Source organism: Heteronotia binoei, chromosome 1, assembly GCF_032191835.1.
Source record: "Heteronotia binoei isolate CCM8104 ecotype False Entrance Well chromosome 1, APGP_CSIRO_Hbin_v1, whole genome shotgun sequence".
Taxonomy (NCBI): Eukaryota; Metazoa; Chordata; class Lepidosauria; order Squamata; family Gekkonidae; genus Heteronotia; species Heteronotia binoei.
In genome coordinates, this window is record NC_083223.1 from 83,078,362 (window position 1) to 83,099,650 (window position 21,289).

The 21,289-nt window shown below is 40.7% G+C and overlaps 1 protein-coding gene across 1 annotated transcript; it reads left to right on the top strand.

Moving 5' to 3' along the window:
* Positions 1-48: 48 nt before the first annotated feature.
* Positions 49-21,260, top strand: PM20D2 (peptidase M20 domain containing 2). Its single transcript, XM_060237032.1, has 7 exons — positions 49-798; positions 1,200-1,348; positions 6,661-6,803; positions 14,499-14,653; positions 17,671-17,803; positions 18,044-18,151; positions 20,327-21,260. The coding sequence occupies exons 1-7, from the start codon at positions 307-309 to the stop codon at positions 20,530-20,532; spliced, it is 1,386 nt and encodes a 461-aa protein (XP_060093015.1). The 5' UTR covers positions 49-306; the 3' UTR covers positions 20,533-21,260.
* The last annotated feature ends 29 nt before the right edge of the window (positions 21,261-21,289 follow it).

The window sequence follows — 21,289 nt, forward strand, 5'->3', positions numbered from 1 at the left end:
TAGCGCGGTGGCTTGTGGTCCTAGTGGTTCTCCTATACAAAGTATCTTTATAGCGCGCTAAAGTAAAAAGACTATTTTTCCCAGCAAGCTTCAGGATGAAAAGTCCCGGCTCGGACAGCTCACCGAAGGTATATAACGCCTCCGGACGGCGCGCGTTTTAGACATTTGCTGGTTGTTACCTGCGGGGTCTATGGTGTGTGTTCAGACTCGTCTCGCTTATCGCACCCCCGCAAGTGACGCAGACGTGAGGTTGCCCACCTCCTCCTTATCTGAGATTTCCTCTATTCCCACGGCTTGGCATCCCCGATGAGGCCGAATGAAGTGTCAGAGGTGCCCGCTCTGGCGCTGCGCCTGGAAGAGCTGAAGCGCCGGGCGGGCGAGTGCATCGAGGCGGCGTCGGAGCCACTGGGCGAGCTGAGCCGGGCGATCTGGAGCCGTCCGGAGCTGGCCTACGAGGAGCACCAGGCTCACGGCGCCCTGACGCGCTTCTTCGCCGGCCGGCCGGCTTGGTCGGTGCAGCCGCGCTACAAGCTGGAGACGGCCTTCCGGGCGGACTGGGCCTGGGCGCCCCACGGCGAGGAGGAGGACGAAGGGCCCGGGCGGGCCGCTGAGCCCCCTGCCGCCCTCCTCCGCCTGGGCTTCCTGTGCGAGTACGACGCCCTGCCCGGCATCGGCCACGCCTGCGGCCACAACCTCATCGCCGAAGTGGGCGCCGCCGCCGCGCTGGGCCTCAAGGGCGCCCTCGAGAGCCTCGCCGCTCGACGCCCGGACGGCACCCTCCGCGCTCCCGCCGTCAAGGTGAGAAGAAAGGGGGAAATTGCCGCTTGTTCCTTTTGGTTTCTTCCCACCAGTACATTGGCAGACTGCTCTGGGGCTTCCTTGGGTTTGGGTCTGTGAGTGGCTACGAGCCGTGGCGACTGAGGGGGAACCTTCGCTTTCAGAGGCACTAATTCTCTGAATCCCGGAGCTGTGAGGGAACATCAGGGGAAGGCCTCGGCCTCTATGCCCGGTTGTTGGCCATCCAGAGGAACTGTGTGAGACTGTTGTTCTGCTCCAGCAGGGTTCTTCTCATTTTTCTTTTTTTAATGCCCCTCAGCCCTCACTGAGTAGATTGATTCCAGTGTGTGGCTGTTCTCTTGGCGCTCTGTTTTTGTGTTGCAGTTTTAATGGCCCCCGCCGCTTATTACCTTTGCTTTCAGATAACGGTGCTGGGCACTCCTGCCGAGGAAGATGGAGGAGGCAAAATAGACTTGATCAAAGCTGGAGCTTTTGATGATCTAGATGCTGTTTTCATGGCTCACCCCTCCCAAGAAGATGCCGCTTTTTTACCTGATGTTGCAGAACATGAGTGAGTAAACAGAGCCTGAAATGCAACCTTCTCTTTGTTAAAAAAAAAAAAAAAGCACCTTTGAAGGCTGCTTAAAAAGAATTCCTTTTGGTGTTCTTTTGTACTATCAATGCTTATTGTATTTTATAGAGCAGCCAGCAAAAAAGTGGCCTTTGTTTTAGTGGGATTTGAGATGTGCAGCCTACTTTATAAGTAGTTTAACTGAAGGGCCACTTGGAGAAGCAGTTGAAGGATGGCCAGATAGCATTCCAGTCTTCATCCCATAATGTGACCCATCAGCAATGTTAACTGTCACAATTGTCATATTGGTTTTTTGTCTTTTCCACTTCCAGGTTGGTAACTGAAGCAAGCCAAGTGATGTCTTGCAAAGGCTTGCTTTGGCCCTGGATTCTCTAGTTTCTGACCACTATCCTGTAGGTTTCAGCATTCTCAGTAATCTGTATATTCTGGCTAAAGTATTGGGTGTAAATGTGGAGGTATTTGTGTACCTTATAACAAAAAACCCCAAAATATTTTAATTTTAGGGAAATTAAATCTTCTCAAAATGATTTTGTTTTTAAATTTCAAGTCCCATGCCAATATTCAGGTATCTCTAAACTAGCTTTCAGTTTATTCAAAGAGTGAGTTTCAACCCATGACTGTTGGCTAGATCTCATGAGCCTACCAGCCTTTACTGGAATAGGGGATGCTACAATTTAATAAATTAATGTTCCTTTCTTTCCTGCTTTAATTTTCCATAGGCAAATTTGTCAGTTCTTGAAATACTTTTCTGGGCATGCTTTTCATAATAAGACTTGTATAGTTGGTCCATTATTAATGCTAGAAATGCTGATTTGAATGGATGCAATCCAACCTTATTTCAGATGACCCTAAAATGTGTTTATAGGTATTCTAACATTTTTGTTACATAACTTTCCCAGGAATCATTAAGTCTGGTGTTTATCTGTTATATAGAACTAAAATGTCTTGTGATTAAAAGCTACACAGCTGGATTGAAAACTTTTTATATTTGATGTTATTTGTCTCTAGGTGACTATCTGCAAATATAACCTTTAGGCACAAAAGTAAATAAGACTGAGTTGTTCTTACCTGAGTACTTGGAATCGACATACCTTCCTCATCTCTGGTAGTGTTTGGTATGAGGGTTTTTCCGTTTAAATTAATCCGTAGAACCAGAACACAAAAATTACTGTGCCTATCTCAGTATTCTATTTTCTGACTATATCCAGGTGACAGAAAGACCGAAGCTTGATAGCAACTTTGAATCCTTGCTAGTTTCCAGAATTTGGAGATTAGCTAGATGTTTCAGATACAGCAGCTAGAAGCAAGATGCATTCTTCATTGACAAAAAGTGTGATCTTTTATTCCAAATCATTTTTACTTGTGAAAATCTTGGGATTTTAGTATATATCTATTAGAATGCATTTATAAAAACTGGCTGTTTTTACCAGCTAGTTCTCACTGGAGACATTTCAGCTGAGTTTCCTCCTGACAGTTACTTTTTTTGTGTATCTTGTATTTTTGTGTATGTTGCTTGCTGAACTGAGCTGTCCAACACAGACTCATATCCCATCTTTGTTCGCTAGAACTTTATGCAGTACACAGTACACAGAATTCTGAGGTAGTCTTCAATCTAGATATTGACCAGATCTAAACCTCCCTACTTTCAGCAAGTTTTCTGTATCATGCCTTCAGGATGAAAATAATTTCAAAATGATTTTTGAAGTGGTGTAGCATCATTCTAGATATCAGGAAATGAATAACTAATTTTGTGTTTTTCTCACATCTCATTCTGCAGGTAAATCATCAAGTAAAAAAATATACATAATCCTTTGAGTTATCCTCATTGGCAGAACCTGTTTTGTGGATACAGTACATCTGATACTTAGTTCTGTGATTTTACAACAGTAATTGTGGGATTTTAGAGGAAGGAGGTAGAATGCATCTGTATGTCAAGGTGTTTTAGAGTAAAATGCTTGCTTTTCTCTGAAAAGATCTCAGCTTCTAACCAACAGGGTTTTTCTTCTCACAAATGTTGGTTATCAAGGCATTATTAGCTTTCCCACAACTGCACCTGGTAAAAGCAGGTTGAAAATTAATTTCTCAGAGACCTTTTCACACTTGATTTAAATAGTTGTGCCTTGCTCACTGATTGCAAAGTGGCCATTGATGCATGAGGTGATACTGGGCCTTTCCTTGGAGACCCAGACTGTTTGTGATTTATATGCAAACTCTTAAAAATAAGTTGCTTAGGCATGTTTAGTAATATAAGAAGCAGGACATTTTTCTTATTCTTCTGCAAATAATAACCTGCTTCAGTGGGAATTAAACTTTAGGACAGCTGACTTGGTCTTGCTATGTTCAGTAGCAATAGTGAATCTCCTAGTATGAAGTTTATGTTACAGAAAACTGTATTACTTTCTTATCTGAACTGTATGTCTAGCTTCTCTGCTTGGGCATTTAAGTAGTGTCCCCTAGTGCCTGGCTTGAGTGGGAGAGTGCTTATGGATAGGCTGTTGACAGCTGTCTACCCACCTGCCATTTGATCCTCAGTGGCTGAGAGAGCAAGAGGGCAGAAGGAGGAGCTGTAGCATCAGGTATCTAGGCAGGCAGTGTTGGACTGACTTCTATGTTTTGGAAGTAACTCCTAAATCCAGACCAGATTTGCCCAGGCTCAGTTATCAGTGAATAAGGTTTGAAGAATACTGGCGTTTTAAGCCTGGCAATAGGAGTAGCTGCCACCGTGACTCAATTGGGAGAAACTGGCATCTGTTGCTTTTGAGTACATTAACTTTACATCTGTTCATGATAGTGAACTTTGTAGCCTCACAGGAATTGGGCGTTGGGTTAGTCTGCATAGCTATTCCTTTACAGATTGCATTTAATACAAGTTGGGTTTTACTTTAGATCATGTTAGTGTGTTGTCTGCTAGATGCTGGATGAAAGTGGAAGCTGTGGGAAAAGTACACTGCATTCTTTGCAAAGCTTTGTTTCTCACTTTTGAAGTTGCTGTCTTTGGACTGCGCGTTATAATTGGTTTCAACCTTTTTACTATAATTTCTATCAGGGCTTTTTTTTTAGCAGGAACACCATTCCGGCTATGCAAATATGTTCATGCTGGGCTTTTTCTATAAAAACCCTGTGTGGAAAAATGGTGCCATCAGGGTGTGGCCTAATATGCAAATGAGTTCATGCTGGGCTTTTTCTATAAAAAAAGTCCTGATTTCCATCACATATTTGTTGTGTCATGGCTTTAGATGGTTTGTATATATTGTAAATCCCTAATTATGTTGACATCTCACTGCATATTTAGCCCAGGGAACTCAACTATAATACCACACTAGTAATCTTGGTTGCAGTCTGATAAGAGGTATTGGGCGGTGGGGGGGGGGGCGGGACGAGACGGACGCATTGTTAAAAAATACATATTTTATACAACCATGATCTTGTATATCAAGAAATATTTAATAAACTCAAAACATGAGTTTTCTAAATGCTCAAAACAAGTACCATTCAAATAAATTTTGAACTATATTTATTGTCCTAAACTACTATCTCTATTTGGTGTTTAGTCATTACTGTACTTGCCTATTCAGAGGAAATGGCAAGGGCTTGTTGGACACCAAATAAAATTCTCTTATAGTGTTTTCATTTAATGTTTTTTGAGATGTCATCATATCATCTCATATATAATAAATCTATGGACAATAAATGGCAGAAGTACAACAGATTTTAGAACAGTAGCACAGGAAAGCTAAAACAGTCAAAAAGGTAAGGTCAAACATCAATATGTTCATTATATCATCATGATACTATTGATGGTGAGCAAACATTGAATATCAAAAACATTATTAATAAATTGACACATGCATTTAGTAACCTCCAAAAGTTCTGAAGACTTTCTTATTTTATGGTGAAAAGGGAAATGTATCCACTGCGCTATCCCAGCACTTACTAGGTTAATGCAGTAGAGTTTTTTTGTAAAAATAAGGCATTCTAATTATGGCTCTCTGTTACACCCTATTGTACAACAAATAAATAATTATTATCATATGGCAGTGTGTGTAGTATAGCTAGGAGATCCTAAGATTATCTGGCAGTCAAAAGTTCTAGCTTTTTTAGTGTTATGGACCACTAAGTGGTGAGCTAGACTTGTTTTTTTTAAGAGAAGAGACATTTCAGAGGTGGTTTGCAGTTCCCTGTCTCTGCATCACAGCCCCGGTATTCCTTGGAGGTCACCAATCCAAATATTAGTCTCAAGGCTTACAGATTAGTTGTTTTTAACTAATGATCTTTCTTAGTGTTCTAAATCAAAGCTAGTAGTCATCTTATGCACATTTTCCAAATTCAGTAACCTGCCAAGAATCTTAAATAATAGTCACAGTGCAAAAGACCTTGTACCTTGAGGAGAAGCAGTACATTTACTAACCTTTACTTAGAATCTTCTGTGGGCCAAAGTTATAATCGTGTTCAGTTCTGTTTCTACACTCCAGGTGTTCCTTGAATTTCAGCAGCCTAAATTTCATTTGCTTTTAAGCATCTGATTCCTGTAATTAGGGTTTATTTTAAGATTGCATATTAAGAACATGGTTAGCTCTTGTTCATGAATACAAATGCCCAGGTAAGATTATTACAATTGTGTGTAAATACAGTTGTCTGAGTACATTGGTTCTAACTTCAGGGACCTCTGTACGCATGGAACCTCTACAACCAACACAGCTTCCCTGTTTATTTCAGCATAGAAACCAGGTATAAAGGCATATTCTTCTATGCATGAGGATTTCCTTTCTCTATTACATTTTTTGCAGAACAGATTGATGAGAACAGTGTGTCTGGTATTGTGGAAGGAAGCAAATGGAGATGTCGGGAAATCTTAAGGAATGTAGATGTGGCTTTAATGCAGCTTTCCCCCCCAGAAAGCAATATAACAATTATCCTTTTTATTTCAGTTGATTGATTACAGGTTATCTAGTCCAGTAGAGAGAGTAAAGATTAGTTACTGATACAGGCGGTTATTTCCATAGAGATTAATTTTTTAAATAACGTGTATATATATTTCTGTCTGCTGATCCACAGATATGTCAGGCTTTGTTTTGCAGTGACAGTAGTCATCTTTGAGTATGGAAGCTCTGTCAAATGCTTCCACCCTCAAAATCATGTTGATCTGGGTCCCTCACCAGTAGTTTATCTATATGAGGTAATCACAGCATGCACAATTAATGCCATTAAAACTGAATTCATTAAATGAATCCAAAGGGATCTTTTTACTTCAAAAAAGTGTTTAAAAACAAGTGATGGCTTTTATTTCCTAGTGTGACTGTGAAATACTATGGAAAAGCTTCTCATGCTGCTGCTTACCCTTGGGAAGGAATAAATGCATTAGATGCTGCTGTTCTTGCATACAACAATCTGTCACTTTTAAGACAGCAAATGAAACCAACCTGGAGAGTTCATGGTGAGATCTTCATTAAATCTTATGTCCAGCAAATGATTCTTCAGCTACTGTTTAAGCAGATATATTGTATCTGGCATGCTAACATTAAAATACAAATTGCTGTTAATGTGTTTGTTTTTCTGACAAATGCATAGTGTTGATAGAGGTAGAATTTTTGTGTTACATGCTTTCATAACAACTTATTCTCATGAAATAGTAGAAATGAGCTAAATAGATTAGTAAAACTTCATAACTGAGTAATCATGTAAGAAGTGGTTAATGTTAAGATTGATATTAATTTCTGTTACCGTTGTTTGTAATATACGTGTGTTTACTACTGAATAGCCTCAGTCCATCTACCACCTATAATAGGAGTTAGCTTTTTCTGCACAATCCAGCTCACTTTAGTCAACCATCGTTGTACACTTTAGAGCAGGGTTTCCCAGCATTTTTAAGCCTAAGAGCTAATTTGGTGTAGCCACATAATGGCTGCTGCAGCCTTTGGAACCAGTCACGGAATGGCTGCCACAGGTGTTGGAGCTAACTACAGAATATCAAAAGGTGAGGTTATGTGTAAGTTTAATAATAACTTTTCACCATTTCAAGTAGAAACTCTGCTTAACAGGATGCCTTTAACTCTGCAGAGCAAATTGGGCAAAAGCCTCACCTTACCTTGCCAGTCCATTTTTGTAAAAACTTTTGGTGGACGCCAGCAAAGGTGTTGGTGGGTGCACACTGTGGACCCTTGCTTTAGAGGTACTTCCAATAGATGCACAGGGAGCTCTGTGCCAGATTATGGTGAAGGTTCAGTCTGTGTTCTCTTTGAGTTCTTGTGAATGCAAATAAAATGGTACATGCGCTGGTCACCTGAAATGCAGACCTTGTATTAAAATATTTAAATACTAATTTCTGGTATTTAAATATTTTATTAGTATTTAAATATTTGAATACAAGGTCTGCATTTCAGGTGACCAGCACATGTATTTGTAGAGTCCTATCATTGCCATATCCCTTAATTGATAAGAGGTTAGAGGGGCATGCTTTGCTCTTGAAAAGGCAGTGTGTGTGGATGCATGGCCTGGGTGAACAAAACCATGTGGGATAGGGTCATAGTGTGGATAATTGACATCATTCTTGTTCTTTTTTGGCCAATAAGGCTGATAGGGTTCAATCTCCAGTGGCCAATCAAGAAAGCAGTAACTATAGATACCAGAATGGCTTGAAACAGATGCAGTTGTATGTTAACTTCACAAAGTTAGTAATTATTGGGAAGATGTGGTTTACAATTCCGCAATACAGTACCTGTTTGGCTTAAATGAACCAATTCTAAAGCAAAAACATTTTTGTTCATTTTTCTCATAAGGGTATAATGTGCCAGTTAAAACTTGATACTTCAGCAAAGTATTAACCTTAGGATGTCACAAATATAGGTGAATCCTGATTTTTTTCATGGGCTGTGTAGTCAGCACCTTGGTGCCATTTAAACATTACAGTAGATTCCTAGGGAAATGCTTCTCCATGGGGTTTTGGTTCCAGGAAAAGACACATGCCGTCATCCATGTACATGTGGTTGCAGGCTTTTTTTGGGGGGGGGCATAAAGTATTCAAGTAATGCAGGCATCACTATGCCAAACAGTGGTAAGATGCATTTAAATAAATGTTAAAATATTTTTAGATTATGGGTAAATAAAGTCATTGAGATTGTATGTCTGGCCATATGGCTGTCTGAGTAATGGTACCTTCTTGAGACAGAAAATATAGTACTTGCCATCCAGTCTTCCCATTCTCTTGACAGATTTCCCCAACAGCATAATTAGTCGCTGTAGAAATACCTGGAAATTGTACTATGCCAGTATCACTGATTTTGTTCTTCTTCAGTACTCTTGATCGACTGATCAATTGGACACATGGTAACTGCATTTCAGAAGTCTTGTGCATCTGTGAGCTTCATCACTACTAGAATGAGATGCAAACATGGCCACCTCTTTGATTTAAATATGTTATGGCTCAAGGTAATCTCTCTGCTTATAGGAGCTTGGTTGACATCTTAATGGAACGCAGAGATGCGGATCAAAGGCTGTGCTGGATTATCCCACATGCTTGACATTCTTGGAGCATTTCTGAATTTCTATAAGATCAGGCTCTTCATTTCCTGCTTTGCAGCCTTCTCTTGAGAGTTCTCCCAGATAGAGGGAGGATACTTCTTTGTTGGAAACACATTTCTTGATCTATATTGGCTAGAAACACGTTTCATAAAGGGTGACATGGCTTTTCAACTTGCTGCCTGTCCTATTTATGTGTACTGTAACAGGTCTCAGAAGTCAGGCTAGGTTGGGGGACAACCGCATCGATGGCTTCAGAGAGATGAAGATTCCAATCCTTTATCAGCTCATCAGATCCCGCAAAGCACTCTGGATTCCAATAGGGTTTATTAGTCTCCGTGGGCAAGCATACATTAGCTCACTGCCTAAATGGGGTGTGGGGGAGAAACACCCAGCTGGGCCTTCAAGAACAGTGATCTACAATGGCACTTTTTCATTTGAAGTCAGATCCACATCTATCCCAATGTCCAAAATAAAATCCAATGTGTAGCCTGTCTAGTGTATGGGACCTGATACAAATTGGGTGAGCCCCAGCGCCGCTATAGAAGACCTCAGGTCTAAAGCCAGAATGGAGGCTGCAGCCTTATCAGCATAGACTTTGAAATCTCTAAGAATTAATAATCTTGGAAACTCCAAGGCCCACCTGGCTACAGCTTCTAGGAGGCTCAGCAGACTGTCAGCTGGTGTACTAGGTGGGCAGTATACCAGACAGCCAAGCTAACCTCAGTATCCCACACAAAGCCAATGCAATCAGTGTTGGTGATTTTTAGAGTGAGGATTTGGCTTGAAGGAGAAATCCTCCCAGATGAGTAAGGCTTCCCCCCCCCCCCCGCCTCTGAGTTTGGGACTGATGAAGGACCGAGAAGCTGGGGGGGGGCAGTTCTTGCAAGGCAACAGTTTCATCCTTCCGTACCCAGGTCTTGGTCATGCAAGCCATATCCATACTCTGCGCCGTCAGCTAATCCAGCAGTGTACTGGTCTTGTTATTGATGGATCTGGCATTGCACAACATTAGTGTCGAAGGGAAGTTTAATGTCCAAGCCTTCACACCAACATGTCTTCAGCTGAGACAAAGGTTGGAAGGAGACTGAGCATACTTATATTTCTGTCTCTTTCCTTTCCAAGACCACTTTCCACCGCCATACCTCCCTCTGCTCTGGACCACTGGAATTCCCAGCCCAGTGCCGGCACCCTGCATGATGTTACACAGCTCCATCCTCTAGTTTCCTCCCCCACCCCTGTCTACCCCAGCAACACACAGTACAGTAATTTCTTGTAACAACCAATGATCTAAAAACATTCAATCTATATCCAGTTGACTAACTTCTATACTAAAATCCCTCCCTCTTACTATTCTCTCTTTCTCCTTAATAAGACTAAACATTTAAATAATGGTTGGGAAAACAATTCCACCACAACCCAATTAGACCTAAGTTTAAAATTGAAAACATGTAATTTAGGGAACACAAGCAAATGAAAACAAGCATCACCGAATATTATAAAAATTATGGGCTTTTTTGGTCATCTTTGTGAAGGTTGTCCATAGGGGAATAGTTGAACATTGTCAGTCGAACAGACTCTTTATTCAGAAAGTTTAAGATGTAAATATGATCTCTCTTAACTCTCCCCCCCCCAAAAAAAAACCCCAATGACACAGTCACCTAAAGTTTGTAAATGGGTTCCCAAGAAAGGGAAAACATAACAGTTTTGTTGACATAATTTATATTGTAGGAAAGGTCAGATTGCATTTGTGGAAAATTCAGAGAAGATGTGATGTTCTCATGTATGCATTAAAGAAGGAAGGATAACAGTCTGGAGGGCTGCAGTCTTTCTGTAAAAGCATTAGCCAAAATGGGAACATTTTCACAGGCAGTTTATATGGGTATGATGGATAGATTCAAAATTCTTCCACTCTACAAAGATTGCTATTTCTTATTTAATTTAAGGTGCGGTTTTCATCAGCTATGAACTGCTATGCCAGGTAACAGTACTTTGTTCCTGATTTTTGCTTTTACAGGAATACTTGATGCATTGACTTCGATATCTGAAATATGAAATACCTAGTCTCTGTGTTGTGCTGTCAGAAGTTTTTGTTAATAGTGATACAAAAAAATCCAAGGGTGGGTGGGATGGGAATCATCTCTACTTCCAGAATAGTTCTCAGTTATCAAATGGGGGATTAGGGAGGTGTAAGGTAACGTCTACCTTTTCTGAAACCATTCTAGCAACTGGAAATTATTCTGCATGCTATTTTTTACCAAAAGCAATTCACCACAGATATGGTAATTCAATATTGGTCTTTGCTATGGAACCTCAGAATTTTTTTATTTGTAATATTTGATTCTGGTATTTCCCCTGGAAAGTGCCCAGAAGACCCCATGATATTCACTTTTACATAGACTTTCCCTATCAAAATTCTGTTTAAATTTGAAAAAAGTAAAGTGTCCTAATGGCAAATGATGAGGTTGCGGTTAATGTATATATGATCTAGAACAGGGTTTCCCAAACTTTTCTTTCCTGTGGCCCGGTTGTTTTTTCACTTCTTCATGGCCCACTAAAATTTGGGAGTGGAGCCAGGAGACTTTGGGGGAGGAGCCAGGAAACAGGAATTATATCATTTCCTGTGGTGTCAAGGATAAAGTGATGTCACTTCCAGGGCACTCCCCAAAACCTTCTTCGGACGTAAATTCATTTTCAGAAAAATCTCTCTGAAACTCATGCTGAGCCAAAATGGGAGTGGAAAGTGGGCGAGCCTCTCTTTTCACCCCCACACCTGCATGCACCTATCTGTGTATTCTTCTCCAGCTTGCAAGCACTCCTAAATGCCCATGTTCAATTGCCTGCACCACCTACACATCCCTTCCTCAACAGCACTGGCCAGTGTATGCAGTTGGGAGTGCTGTTGCCATTGCCATCAGGAATGCCAGCACTGTGTACTACCCACACTGGGCCCTGGCAGCTGCTCTACCGCAAAATATGCTGACACATTTAGTAGGCCCTTCCTTCAGCTGCTACTACTGGAACCCTGCCTCAAGCTACAACCAAGCTTGCTTGGTTTCAAGAAAACCTTTTGACAGCTATTTTTCATACTTTTCTTTGGTTGAAACACGGGGAAATTGCAGTGAAAGGTAGCAGAGAAATGTACTGCAATTACTGAATTAATTTCAAGTTATATGAAGTTCATACAAGCTTTTCAGCAGTTATCCCAAAAAGGATATCTATGAGAGACTTGCAGCTTTTTACTGGCTGTGTTTTCCCATGCCTTTAAAAGCAACCTGTTGTGCAGATACTTAGCCAGTGAACTTCTTTCATACTTTTTAATATCTACAGGAGGAGTTTAATTTTGGTGTCAGACAGCTGTTAAAAGGACCAGTAAAATAGTGCCAAGTTCATAGTACCATCTCTTCCAGTGCTGTTGAGATATACTGCAGTAATCTCCAATAATCTCTTTCTGCCCCACATCTCTTACTCTCACTCACTCACACAGAAATCTCATAGAAGGCCATCTGGCTACAACTGGGGGTGCCAACTTTTCATTGGCAGAGCTCCTATGTCTCCAACAACAGTATGATGAACAGAGAAGTTTCATCCAGTAAAAATGGAAGGAAAGAAAGGGAAAGAATGAAATGGAAGGAAAGGAAAAGAAAAGAAAAGAAAAACATGGGAAGAAAGAACATAAACATAAGAGGAGCCATGTTGGATCAGTCCAGTGGACAATCCAGTCCAGAATTCCCTCATACAATGCCCAAAAAGCACCAGAATGTCCACCTGTGGGGCCAGAGCACTAGAAGCCCTCCCACTGTTGCTTCCCCCCCAGCACCAAGAGTACAGACAGAGCATCACTTGCAGGGAAAGAAAGAGAAAGAAAGAAGGGCAAAGGGGGAAAAAAGCCTTCCTCACCATCAGATGACCCCAGCCAGCAAAAATTCTGCACAGGGGTCGTTTGGTTAAAAAAATAGCTACTGGAATGCCCACTCCCCACCCCTCCCGGCTGAAAAATATACATACACCCTTCTTTGCCGCCCAAGCCTCCCGGGGAAATCTCCCCAAAAGAACATACTGCAAAGCACGTGAAAGCTTATACCTTGAAGAACACTTCATGGGTCTAAAGTGCCAATGGATGCTAGCTTTTCTCTCAAACACTGGGAGTGGGGGAGAAGGAAGGAGAGGCAGCCCGGCTCCTCTCTGCACAACACAGAGATGGGGTGGGGCTAGCTTTGGCTTTTCTTGTGACCCAGTAGTGAGGCTTCCGTAGTGAGGCTTCCGTGCTCCAGTACCAGGTCACAACCCTGCAAATGGGAAACATTGATCTAGAACTTTAAAAATATTGGTATTTTAAAAACTTGATTTTCTCCCATCCCTACAAACGATGGGCATATAATATAAACCTGGTTCCCCAAAGTTAAAGGCAACTAAGATTTTGAAATATTTTCATGCCTAGTTACCCTTTTTTTCTTGGTCAGCTCATGGGCTGCAAGTATTGTGCTTTTCTAGACTGTTGAACTGATCTGTAAGTTGGGTAAGCAGACATAGTGAGGCATATTTTAAGCACATTTTCTGGTTTTGGCCCAATGTTGAATCCTCAAGCAAGAGTTACCATGTGATTGACAATTTTTCTGCCTTATTTTCTGCTACAATAAAGAGTCTAAATATATCCAGCTTCTCTTTTCCTGCTTACAGCTCATTTAATCACCTAGTACCAACTACATCAGGGTAGGCAGCCCGTAGCAAATGTGCCAAACAGAAGAATGGTAGGCTGTGTTGCTTGACGTAGTAGCTCCCTTGCTCCAGCCCAAATCAAAGTGCAGTTGGGTTGGGACAGCATCATGTTACAGTTGGAAAGATGGAAGGGCAGGCTAGAAGTCAGTAGGATCCTGTGAGGTAGTCCCCTCCTGGACATTAGCAGTTGTTTAAAATTAGAATGTATAACATGGTAGTTCTGAGTGAAGCTTTGAGTGTACGTTTTTCCACTGAAGCCTTTATGCCCTACAATGGCCCTCTCACAAAGCATCTTTCAACATTACACAAGTAGTTTCATCCTTTGCCATCACATTTCCTAGCATGTGCATTGAAAACAAAACTACTGATGTTTTATACTGACATTTCTAAAGCACTGTTATGTTAGTCCCTTGCTCCAATGCAAAAAACTGTGTACAACAGATGGAATGTACCTGACCAGTATCAGACCTCTTCCGCCCTTTGTTTGCTGGCACTTCAGCTTCATTGCAGGTAAACATTGTGTGTTTTCTGGCACGCTGCCCTAAAAGTCTGCTTACCCCAAGCCATTTTTTTCTTTTTGAATTTTCAAATGATAATTATGATATTACATAAAACATATTGTGCAAGCTGTGTTTTCTTAACTTGAAGAGGAATCAAGTAATAATTGAGGGATATGAAAACAGGTTTGCCTTTTTAAACATTGAAGTAAATGCTCAAGACACAACACTTTTTCCTATGTGAAAACATATTTTATTGTTCTGTTGGAGAACAGAAAGGAGTCAGATCCAAATACATAAACTAATGTGTGTTTCAGTTCAGCTGCCTTCTCAGAAGCCTCAGAACGCTTCCTGTGCAGTTCTCTTTAAGTTCACTAACCTGGTTCTTCTCCTTGTAGGTATAATAAAGAATGGAGGTGTGAAACCTAATATCATCCCATCTTATGCTGAATTAGAATTTTACTTGCGTGCCCCTTCATTAAGAGAACTCTCAATCTTGACAGAAAAAGCAGAAAACTGTTTTAAAGCTGCTGCTCTGGCCACAGGATGTGAAGTAAGGTTCTTAAAATTTGAGCAAGGTTCTGTTGAAGATTTAATATAAGCTGATTTTCAAGTAAAAGTAATAATGTTGATAGTATCTTGACTATTGTACACAGGACTGATTAAAATAAGCAATCATATGCAAACTTATCCTTTGTTATTAGATGGCACAAATGGGGGGACCTGCATGACTCATTGGTGGGAAATCCCTGCTCTTCCCTCACAGTCATCCACCTCCATAAGTGATGCCCCATTTTCCCTTTTAAACTTTCCTACTGGCTTCTAACCAACCAGATTGCATTGCACTCCCCCACAACCTCCAGCTTCAATCACTGCATTCTGGCTAATTAGTAATCAGGGAGTTTCAAAAGGACAGCTGAGAGAGTGCCCACAGAAGTCAATGAGGAGGCTCCAGCTCACCCCCACCTCTGTAGCTGCTAGTTCATCTGCCCTTTTAAAACGTTCCTGTTATAATCTAACTGGCCAGACTCTGGGGAGAAGCAGCACTGGAGCTGTGGGGGATTCCTCTCAAAAAGCCACACATCTTCAGCACTGCTGTTCCCCTTCTCTTCTCCTCCCCCACACCAGCTGCACTGCATGGGGGGGGGTTTAAACCCCCATGCCTTTTGATCAGAGGGTTAAGATTTTTCTGCAGCTTTAAGGGGGGATGTCCCCCAAGCTTGTAGGAAAATCTTCTCTCTGTTGGGCTACAGATGAGCCCATCTGGCTCTTAAGCATATAAATGATGGCTAAATAATCACAAAGTGTTTTGTTGTCATGGAGATCACAAAAACAGTGCAGTAGGGTAAGACACAAAGGAGAGGGTGGTTATTTATTTAATTATTTATTTAATGGACTTATATCCCGCCCTTCTCACTGAAGTGTCTCAGGGCGGCTTACAACATAATAATTCATATAATTCAATTTAAAACGTTTACAAGTACAATTAAAACCATAATTAATAAAACAAGATAAAATAAAACCAGCGGTCTATAAGAGCATTTTGTTCCTACCGCAGTGAAACCCCAGGTGTACAGAAAAATATTTATTTCCTCCTGGATTCCTATATTGGATGAGGAAAATTCCAAACATTGAGTTTTTTAAAGGCTGGCTAAAATCCCCTGGAGTTTTTCCACAGGCAGAAGAATTTCTGCTCATGGCATAACTTTTTGAAATATCCTCAGGAAGAAAGAGGTGAGATAATTGTGCTCAGTGCAAATCCACCTACCTGTGGACAAACTTGGTGAGGGGGTGGGTGGGCTCTAAGGCTTATTATATAGCCATCCCACTGCTATAAAACCCAGGCAGCATGAGGGAGAAAGATTATGTTGCATTGCTGGGTGACAGTGGAGGTCATCTCTTCCTCACAATCTGGATCTTACAAGTGGAAAGTAATGAGGAAGACAACGCACCACTTGTCCTGTTGATGCTGTAGGAGGCCTTCTGGAGATTCCTTATCCAGAATCCCATCAGCTCCAGGTCCCACTGCTGTTCTATATCAAAAGCAGCAACATAACTGGCTTCATAACTAATCCAAAAGATGTTCACTTCTTTTTCTCCCACCCAAGCCCCAGGAGGCCTAGTGTGAGAAGGAGCTACATTTGGGCCAGCATGACTGAGCCATGCTGAACAGATGGAAAGTGAGGCTTTACATTGCCACCTCTCACAGAGCCACAAATCTTCAGCATTTCAAACCCTCATATAACTTTTTTATTTTTTCTCTCAGAGGTTTGTTTTTTTCTGCCCTTTCTATGCAAAAATCTCTCTTTAAAGCAAATACTCCATAAAAGACTTTGTGCATTTTTTTAAGCATTACAAACTCTACTTTGTTAGTTTTAGGGGAAGCAAGAGATTAAAAAGGAAGATCTCAGCTTGCATACACCTTGAAAGCTTGTTCCTCATACACCTCTGAGTTATACTTTGTCTACCTGCTTATTTACATCAGGCATACAGAAGGGAAGGGAAGACCTTCCTTTCTTGCAGTTCCTCACAGGTTCCTCTTGTATTGTTCTAAATTGCCCAACTCTTGATCATGTGGAACTTATATTTCTGTATAGCCGTATTTTAAACACCTGTCTTAGAAGTTACAGCCTCTCTAACTATACATAAGTGGAAATTAAATCCATATCTAAAGGATCAGCACAAAGAGTCAGCATTAGGTATGGGCACAAATTGATGGATGAACTGCAATTTGTGCCTAAACTGGCCGGTTCATGGTTATTAATCAGTTTGGCAAATGGTGCTGTGCACGAAAGAAAAACAAAATGTCTTGTTTTTTGGGCAGTTCATCTGTGTCATTACCAGTTCGTTACCATAGAGTTTTTTTCCCAAGTGATAGAGCATCCCCCTGGCAACGTGTCACTTCCAGGTGATATCGTTGTGGCATGCCAGTGCTTTCTAGCCCTCCTGGGCTGTTTCACACCTTCCTGAACCAAACAAACCATGTTTTTTTTTCAGAAAATAGAAACAAAATGAAGGAACCCACTGAATTAGGCACACTAACAAACCGTGAAACAAAACAAACTACCATTTTCGCATTCCATGCCCATAAAGAAGAGGCAAAAGGGGTTTGTGATTTGTACCATTGTGGTTTGTGCCATTAGTGTACCTAATGTTTAGAGTTGCATAGGTCAACAAAAATTGTTCTTGCCCCAAAATCATATTTTAGACGTATTTAAAATATTACTATGCAACCTAAATAGTCTGCTTTGAATGAAGACTCCTTATCTTCTGTGGAGCCTACTGCCAAGTGTGTGCTTAGGATATTGAAAAGCATATGTTTTCAGTTTATATTGACTTCTTTTTTTTAATACCTGTATGTGACATAGGCAGTAAAAAGAGAATTATTTTATTTATTGCTGTATCTATTGTAACTTGTTTCCTGAAAGTTTGTTTAAGAGTGTAGAGTAGAAATGTCTTGAAGTAATGTAGAATATAGCATGTAGAAGAACCTTAATTGTTTACTACACATTTTAATACAGACTGAATTGGATACTTCTCTGGAGAATGAAATATGGTTTTCTTGTCTAGGTGGAACTACAAGGTGGAGCAAATGATTATTACAATGTCCTTCCTAACAAGAGTCTGGAAAAAGCTTACATAGACAATGGGAAGAAGCTTGGCATGGAGTTCATCTTGGATGATAACTTGAATGGGCTGTCAGGTAATATTGGAACTCTTGCATGCTCACCCTTTTTTGGATTAGCTTCACTATTATGTTTTGTTTTGTTTTCCCCTTCTACATAACTTACGGATCTGTAAGGTCACCCCACAGGTTTCTGTGGCAGAGTGGAGATAGTCTAACCACTACACCAAGTGTGTAGGAACTATATAACTTAGTAATCTATCCAGGACGTTTGTTTTCACTTTGTCTTTAATGCTCACAGGCTTTGTCTCTTCTTAGGTTCTACCGATTTTGGAAATGTTAGCTTTGTGGTTCCTGGGATTCATCCCTATTTTTACATTGGCTCAGATGCCCTGAACCATACTGAGCAATACACAGCTGCTGCAGGTTAGTGAAAGTGACCTGTTTCTTCAGAAATATACAGGTGATTTTTACATATCAAACTTGGATACTGTCCTTTAAGGAGTTTAGTATTGTTTTACAATACAATCTAAGTACATTTACACAAAAATAAATTTCTGGTTAATATTCTTAGGTTAATATGCCTTAGTCTCACAACAGCCCTGTGAAGTAGGGGTTTTTTTTGGGGGGGGGGGGAGGGGGATTACTTGGCAAAAGTTTTTGAACCTCGGTTTCTGACATCCAAGCTGGTACTCTAACCACTTTCTAGTAGAGAGTGGAAGTCTTAAATTTGTTGACACCTTGGTAAAGATAATGGCTAAAAACTATGGTTACAGAGCAATTCAGATAGCTATCACAAATTATTTCTTGAGATAATTTTTGAGATAGTCATATGTATGAACTTCTTGATTGGTGAGCAAATTTAATCATGCAACTATTATGTATTTATTTTTTTCTTGCAGTCTGCCTATCTCACTGAGACCCAGGGTGGTTACAAAGAGTAAAACAGTGCAGCCAAATAGCAAGGGAAATCTAATAACCAATGCAATAGGGCTAGGATTACAGAAACTAGAAACAGTATTTAGCATGATATGTGAAGTGTTATAGAAAGTATTACAAAAATAGACAGCAATGCAGTAAGAGCTGGATAATATATGCAATAAGAACAGGATACATACAATACACAGTGATACATAATCCTTTTCTCTTTATAAAAGTGCTTTCCTGAACCATTATGTGATGCTACAGCCTTATTACCTTAATAAAAATGTTCTCCTGAGCAATTCTGTGTGACATCATTCTGTGACATGTTCCTATAGCAATAAATGCATCTAGTCATAAATGTGTGCTCCATTCAGAGAGAATTTCAGATTTACTTTTAGTGCTTTAAAGGACACAAGAAAAACCCTGTTTTTAAAGAATTCATATACCCTGTCTACATTCAGGAGCGGCCCTGGGTTGCTTGCCGCCCCAAGCTGCTGCCCCACCTGCACCCCCTTGTCCCTGCCCTCCATGGGGGGTCTTATAAGAGGGGAGGGGTGGCTGCTTCCGTCACCTTCCACGACAGAGAAGCAGCAGAAGCAACTGATCTACTTCCCCTCCCATTTAAAGACCCCCCCCCCCATTTAAAGACCCCTTGCAGGGGAGGCAGCCTGGGAGCAAGGCCGGGCCACCTCTTTCCTCCGCCCAAGTCTCAGGTGGGGGAAAGAGGCAGCACTTCGCCTCTGCCTCACTCTCAAGCTGCCTTCCCTCCCAGGGTAAGCAGCCTGGAAGTGAGGCTGATCCGCCCAAGTCTCAGGCAGGAGGAAGAGGTGGCTCAGCACCAGCTGGCGTGTGGGGCGGGGGCACCACCCCTGAGGCCATACAGTGCCCTAGGCAGCTGCCTACATGGCCTACTCCCACGCGCTGGGCATGTCTACATTCCTGTAGGTCTAAACTACATGTGGATATTCCCTTGCATAATTTACAGTTTGGCAGAAAGACTATCAATGTGTTAATGATTACTGGTATTTCCTTGCCTGTTTGTGATGCTGTGGTATGCCATTAAATGTTGTAGTTACAACTTGGCTGCTTGTTGAGTTCAAGGGGCAAATTGCATCTTTGATTACCAGTAGCAGTAATAAAATTGAATGTTATAAGCTTTGATATTTGGACTATTAAGAATTTAATTTAAATGACTATTGCTAAGTAGTGGTATTTAACGCAGTTGGAAAAAATTACACGTCTAGGGAGAATAAAGTATCCTTAATTCCAAAGCATCCTGAACTGAACTTTTTAACAAGGGAAATCCACCCTTCTGGAAATTTCTTCAGAATTGCAGAACAGCTATACAGCAGTCCTTCCTAAATGTGCTTATTAGTTCTGAGTAAGGTAGGCAATACTCATGGCTAAAAAACTGATAGTGATAACTGAAATGGCTTACTTAGATGAAGGACTGTATATGACTGACTGATACTGTACAGCTGAACTGCAATTCTGGATGGATTCACAAAGAAAGTTCCCTTGAAAAATATTTCAACTTGACATGGTTTGGGAACAAAGGGTATGTACAGTCTTCCTCCATAGTTTTTGGGTTTTTTGCTGCATCCTCATTTTTTTTCTTTGCTGTATCTGCAATTGTATCAATTTTTGTTTTTGTTTGTGGGTTTTAATTTATCCCAGGGTCAAAAGAAGCACAGTTCTTCGCCTTGCGGACAGCTAAAGCTTTGGCAATGACTGCATTGGATGTTATTTTCAAGCCAGATCTGTTGGAAAAAGTTAGAGAAGATTTCAGAATAGTAAAGCTGAATGAGGAAGGTCACTTGAATGCACCTGAACATGGAAAAGGGTCTCTTCTTGGTATTGGAGCTGCATGTGCCTCACGTTGAAGAACAGCACTTTGCAAGTTTAAACTCAAATAGAATATCCTGAATTGTTCTACTTGAATTCTGGGGAATGTTTAATAGCTGAAGAGATGCTGATATTTTAAGTGGCGCAATTAAATGACCTCAGTGTACTTCCAAAATATCTGTGGTCTAGTATCATGTAACTGTCTTAATCTGGCAGACAAAATTACATGATTTCTCTGCAGTGGTTGAAAACGTGCTGAATAGCTTTACAGAGTTTTACCAGATATCTTTTGAATTGCTAGTACAATTGCTGAAAAGTTGAGTTACTCATAGTAAATGCTGCCTTATCAAGGAACTATAAAAGGTGTTATATGTTCAGCTTGCTATATAAAAAAAAAAACCAAATGCAAACAATCAGGAAAAACTAGTGTATTTGATACATCTATGAGTGTTTAACAGGGTTTTTAAAGACAACAATGCCAAAGGCTAGGTGGCTATTACTCAAGATGTGATCAGATTTTCAGGTCAGAAATTAATTTCTGTTTCCAGATACTCACACTATTTGGCACGGAGAGCTCAGCCTTTGAAAATACATTTACTTCTTGATCATTTGATTTTTTTCCCCTGAAAGTCTTTTTATAATCACTTGGTATTTCACTTGCAGAGGAGCAATCCTATTTCTGTACAATCTATACTTTCAAAGTCACATATATCCCATAGCAGTGGCACATAAAGGAATCAGGTTTCTTGATTCTGATGAACTACAAGTATAACATCACAGATATTTCCCATCTTC